This window comes from Poromitra crassiceps (genome assembly GCF_964638095.1).
Source record: "Poromitra crassiceps genome assembly, chromosome: 9".
Classification (NCBI taxonomy): Eukaryota; Metazoa; Chordata; class Actinopteri; order Beryciformes; family Melamphaidae; genus Poromitra; species Poromitra crassiceps.
In genome coordinates this window covers 27,952,329-27,958,798 of record NC_139630.1, presented here as the reverse complement: position 1 = coordinate 27,958,798, position 6,470 = coordinate 27,952,329, and the positions used below count along the sequence as shown (strand labels likewise).

General features: G+C 45.6%; 1 protein-coding gene across 1 annotated transcript in view; it reads left to right on the top strand.

Moving 5' to 3' along the window:
* LOC310782732 (EH domain-containing protein 3-like) overlaps window positions 1-4,168 on the top strand; it is a 28,174-nt gene extending 24,006 nt beyond the window's left edge. The window contains 3 exon segments of the mRNA XM_083643460.1: window positions 644-814; window positions 2,678-2,842; window positions 3,539-4,168. Of these exon segments, the coding sequence (XP_083499586.1) occupies window positions 644-814; window positions 2,678-2,842; window positions 3,539-4,066 (864 nt within the window). The 3' untranslated portion in view covers window positions 4,067-4,168.
* The last annotated feature ends 2,302 nt before the right edge of the window (window positions 4,169-6,470 follow it).

Below are 6,470 nucleotides of genomic sequence, written 5' to 3'. Positions count from 1 at the left end.
AACCACTGGCTTAGATGGCCTAAAAGGGGCGCGAGTTAACATACAAACCTGACTGGTTGGGGCGAATGAGTTATTGAGCCGGTTTTACTGCCCGGCCAATCAGTCCGATGACTGATAGTCTCTGGGGGGGGGGGGGGGGGGGGGGGGGTGACGGCTGATATTTCGGGGATCCCGGTGTTGGAGCGGACATCCAGGCAAACGCTTCCTCGTCCCTCGTCGTTTACGGTCTGATGATCGATTGATGATCTCTATAAACAGATTTCTTCATATGAGACGTCGTCAGACTGGAAACGGCGACAGAAGAGGGCGTGGCTCACATGCGTGCACCGTGCGTTCGAATCCAACCCCACGGGCCCTTTGCCGCATGTCATCCTCTCTGTCTCCCTATTCTATCCTGTCTACCTAGTTTCCTGTCAATTAAAAGGCAAAAAAATAAGTTTTGGCCGTCGCCCCAGATTGCTGGCTGGCAGACTAGCTATTTCTGAGTCTGTCGTGTCGTTTTGGTCTGACTTTCAGTTGATCCTCTCTCTCTCTCTCTCTCTCTCTCATGTCCTCTCTCATGTCTCTCTCTCTCTCTCTCTCTCTCTCTCTCTCTCTCTCTCTCTCTCTCTCTCTCTCTCTCTCATGTCTCTCCGGCTGACAGGTGATCCGCGTGTACATCGGCTCGTTCTGGTCTCACCCGCTGTTGATCCCGGACAACAGGAAGCTGTTTGAAGCGGAGGAACAGGACTTATTCAAGGACATCCAGTCTTTGCCGAGGAACGCGGCGCTGAGGAAGCTCAACGATCTGATCAAGAGGGCGCGACTCGCCAAGGTGACGCGGACAAGAGGGTGTATCGTAACTAGACTCCTTGGTGACTCGCTAGAGTATCACTAACATTTGGATGTGTCATTTTTAGCGATGGCATTGGTTTTGGTGTGTGTGTGTCAGGTGGGAGCTTCGTCATTTTAGGGGCCAAGGCCATCTGGCCTTCGGCATTGCAAATTCTGTTAGGGCTCAAGGTCACATGCCAGGGCACAAAGGCCATTGCTCTATTGACATCGTGGAAGAGTGATTTTTCTTAGATGTGTGTTAAAATGAGCCAATGACACATCCTCTGCATAGAGCAGCTACATTAAACTGAGACCACTGATGCTTTTAAAGCAACTGACAGTAGCAGGCTGCTAGCAGGGCACTGCCAAGGTGGCCTTAGTGATCTCAGGGCATCACAGCCAGAGGGAGGGGGCAACGTGTGTGTGTGTGTGTGTGTGTGTGTGTGTGTGTGTGTGTGTGTGTTGTGTGTGTGTGTGTGTGTGTGTGTGTGTGTGTGTGTGTGTGTGTGTGTGTGTGTGTGTGTGTGTGTGTGTGTGTGTGTGTGTGTGTGTGTGTGTGTGCGCGTGCATGCGTGCTGTGCGTGTCTGTGTTTCCTATATCCACTTTCCCCGCATCATCCTTTCACCTTCCCAGACCCCATCCAGCTGTTAACCTTGGCAGAGCAGACCGTCTACTGCCAGATACACCCAATAGAAATATGACAAATTAGGTTGTCCTTCTCCGAGTGAATTATTTCCTGTTTCCTGTTTGGACAGGAAGAGAGGGATGAGAGGAGAGAGTCAGTTTCCTGTCTCAGTTCCAGGAAACACTGGGGAAGAGACACAAGCACACACACACACACATTTCTCATTAAGATGAATGTTGAGCACATTTTCCTGTTTGACAGCTCATAAGTCTCTGTCTGTTTGTGTGTGTGTGTGTGTGTGTGTGTGTGTGTGTGTGTGTGTGTGTGTGTGTGTGTGTGTGTGTGTGTGTGTGTGTGTGAGTGTGAGAGAGAGAGAGAGAGAGAGAGAGCGTGTGTGTGTATGTTTTCTGATAAGCTCCAAGGACAGGAGATGGAATCAGGGGAAAGGCATACATATGACCATAACAACATAACAAATAGGACATTTTTGCCTGTCACGTTTGGCTTGCATTGACAATAAGAAGAAATGGCATTGAAGGAAGTTAATCTGTAAGGGATTTCATGTCTTAAGGCAGTTGTCTCCCCAGAGTTTTTATTTATTTATTTTTATTTAACCTTTATTTTTACAGGGGGAGTCTCACTGAGAGCAATGCTCTCTTTTTCGGGGGTGTCATGTTCTCTCTCTCTCACACACACACACACACACACACACACGCACACGCACACACAGTCTGATCTGCTGGCCACTGATCAGCTTCACTGGAGCAGTTGTGGCCTTGCTCAAGGGCACCTCAGTGGTGGTAATGAGGGAGGGGCAAGCGCTGCCTTTTCACTTTCCCCACCCAGATTTATCCTCCCGGTCCCGGGGATTGAACCGACGACCGTCCGGTCACAAGCTCGCTTCTCTAACCGTTGGGCCACCACTGCCCCTTTCATGCTTGCAATAGCTCGATGATGTTAGTGTTGCATTTTAGCCATTAGCAGACGCAGCTATACAGAAAGTAAATCACTTACAATTACAATAATTAATAATAATAATAACATTAATCAACAAGGAGCAAAGTACAAACAATACAAAACCTTGCAAATGAAATAACCCTTCGTTGTTTTGCTCATTGTCCCAATTATTAGACTGTTCAAATACTTCAACGGATCACATGTACAGTAACTCAGTGTCTGAGTGCGTTTCCCACTGACTGTAACACTGTGTGCATCTCTGATGTGATGTCCATGTGCAGGTCCACGCCTACATCATCAGCGCCCTGAAGAAAGAGATGCCCTCTGTGTTTGGGAAGGATAACAAGAAGAAGGAGCTGATCGCCAGTCTGGGAGAGATCTACAGCCGCATCGAGAGAGAGCATCAGATCTCACCTGGAGATTTCCCTAATCTGAAGAAGATGCAGGTAAACGTGTATGGAGAGAAGATAGATGGATAGATAGATGGATGATAGATACAGTAGATGATAGATAGATAGATAGATAGATAGATAGATGATAGATACAGTAGATGATAGATAGATAGATAGATAGATGATAGATACAGTAGATGATAGATAGATAGATAGATAGATGATAGATACAGTAGATGATAGATAGATAGATAGATAGATAGATAGATAGATGATAGATACAGTAGATGATAGATAGATAGATAGATAGATGATAGATACAGTAGATGATAGATAGATAGATAGATAGATGATAGATACAGTAGATGATAGATAGATAGATAGATGATAGATACAGTAGATGATAGATAGATAGATAGATGATAGATACAGTAGATGATAGATAGATAGATAGATGATAGATACAGTAGATGATAGATGATAGATAGATAGATAGATAGATAGATGATAGATAGATTGATAGATAGATAGATGATAGATAGATGATAGATAGATGATAGATAGATGATAGATAGATAGATAGATACAAATAAATACATTGCACATTAGTGAAATAATGTAAATATCAGTATCTTCATTTTGACACAGATAGGAGAGTTATTCAGTGAGTGGTCATGTGATGTGGTTGACTGATCCCCCCCTCCCACTCCTCCCCCCCCCCCCCCCCCCCCCCTTCTCGGCCCGTCCCAGGACCAACTCCAAGCGCAGGACCTCAACAAGTTCCAGCCTCTGAAGCCCAAGCTGCTGGAGATGGTGGACGACATGCTGGCCCACGACATCGCCGGCCTGATGGTGCTGGTGCGCCAGGAGGAGACGCAGCGGCCGCACGCCGTGGTGAAGGGCGGCGCCTTCGACGGCACGCTCGACGGCCCGTTCGGCCACGGCTACGGCGAGGGGGCGGGCGAGGGCATCGACGAGGCCGAGTGGGTGGTGGCGCGCGACAAGCCGGCGTACGACGAGATCTTCTACACGCTGTCGCCCGTCAACGGCAAGGTGACGGGCGCCAACGCCAAGCGGGAGATGGTGAAGTCGAAGCTGCCCAACACGGTGCTGGGAAAGATCTGGAAGCTGGCGGACATCGATAAGGACGGGATGCTCGACGACGAGGAGTTCGCCCTGGCCAATCACCTGATCAAGGTGAAGCTGGAGGGACACGAACTGCCGCCGGATTTGCCGCCACACCTGGTGCCCCCCTCCAAGAGGAAAATACCTGAGTAAATGTGGGATTGAATACACCCCCTCCACCCCCCACCCCCAAAGTAGACCCCCCTCCCTTGAGAAAAATAGCCCCTTATAAAGTGGAATCTACCACAGTAGCATTATCGCAAAAAAAAAAAGTATTTGATGAAAGAAATTAAGAAGATACCAGAACAGACCCTCTTCCCAACGAGATAAATCCCCACCACCCGCCCAGCCCCAAAACCCAGAGAAATAACATCTCTCTCTCTCTCTCTCTCTCTCTCTCTCTCTCTCTCTCTCTCTCTCGCCCCCACACCCGCTGCCCCCCTTCAAAAGGAAAATACTACAATAGACTAGAAAGTTAAATTCAAGTAAAAATCTATTGCGTGAATGATAAGCAACGGACTGCAAACTTATGTGTGCTGGCCTGGAAATAGAAATCTTAAATCTTGAAATTTTTTCCACACAGTTCCATAGGAGTTGGAACTGTTGATCTTCTGGTTAAATTTGGATTCAAACGTTGACATTTCCACACTACATTTCCACAGTGCCCCCCCCCCCCCGGTGTGCAATGGCTTTCACGCAGGCAAAAGGCTGGTTCTAGTTGAATCCTGCCACTAATGTACCAATATACCTAATAATCATATATCACTTTGAAAAGCTTTGCAAATACAGCCTGCAGCTCACTGTCCTTTCTCCTATTCTAAAAAAGAGGCGATATGCAGTAGGATAGTGAGGGGTGTTGGGGGGGGGTGGCAAGTAACATGCCTAAAAAAACAAGAAACACTGGAAAACTTACCTGCTGGAAGAAGTTTGGAGAGCCACAACAACAAAGAGAGGAGGAGATGAAGTGAGAGAGGGACAATATACTGATCATCTTATAACATCCAGAATACAGTAGTGAACTGATGAAGCAGCTCCATGTTGTATTCCACATGGCCTGCCGACACACCTTTCACAGCCCCTTTAGCTCCGAGTCATGGATTCATCTTAGTCTCCTGACACCACTCTGTATTCTGACTTTTATTTTCATAGCGCGCTATTGCAAAAGTTGCAAAAGGTTTCCTGGTGGCCGGTATGGAAATATAACACACACACACACACACACACACACACACACAAACACACACACTAATGCAGAAAAGCACACACGAATGGACGAGCTGAACACAATTGTGGGGTTGGGTTTGTGTGGCCGGATGTCAGATGAGAGACTGGAGCGCTTTGTAGTGATGATGACATCGGCGATTATTATCACAAAAGGAAAATGGCCAAATTCAATTAATTGTTTTTTTTATTTTAAAGAGAGATGCTGATGGATTATTATGTGTGGGGTGGGGGTGATGAAATCATGACATCACCATCATCTATAGGTGGCCACAGAAAGGACCTTTGAAGTGTATGAGGAAAAGGTTTCTGCTAAAAGAGAAATGAACGAGAAAGGAATCATGAGCAAAGAGCGACGAATCTCTCTTCCCCAACTTTCAGTCAGGACACAATATGAACACGTTTTAGAGATACTGTGACTATAAAGATCTATTATGGGTATTGCTTTGGACACGCGAGTGTGCATCGGGACATTGTGACTATTGACGTATGGGGACGCGAGTGTGAATGTTGAATGTGCATACAGTCATGGTTCTATGTGGGCACATAACTATCGAGAATACTGTATGTATACGTTTGACCACATGTATTAGTGTTATTAGTTGTGTAACATGTGTACTGTGCGTATTGTTATTATGTTAACACGTCTTAAGTATTATGTGTGCTACTGAGTTGGGAGGATACCAGTGGATCACATGACTGATTGATATTTGATTGGTCTTCTATCATTAACATTTGACACTAAGTTAGAACTTTCCTAACCCGATTCATGAGTGAAACACACTGTTAGTATTTGCTTATTTTATTATGATAATAAAACATTAATTCTAAACATTTTCTTTTAAAGAATTTTTTTTTTTTTGGGGGGGGGGGGGGGGGGCATTTGGCTCAATTGTAGTGGACTTTATCTTTTTCTAAATTCACGTTTGAATTGATATATCCAGTGAATGCAATGATTCCTCACAGTATATGTGTCAATAATGACACAAATCATGCTTAGTCGAATGGAAGGGCTGGACAATTCTGCTTGATTTTTCTTTTCGTTTTCCTTTCTTTTCTTTTTTACTCTTGTGTTGGAATCTCGTTTGTGGTTGGTCCCCACATGGCAGCGATAGCAGTGGGTTTTAGTCTCTGCTATGAGCAACAGGATTGGTTTATTTTGATGCAAGAGTTTCCATTTACAGCCATTGGACCACAGACCTGTCATCCCTCCCCTCCCTGTAAGTGTGGAGTCTATGTATGTGTGCTACAGTGTATCTGATGTACATAATAAGACAATAGCCTTTTATCTGTTACATTCTATGAATATGTGACACAGATTGGGAAAGCATCATCA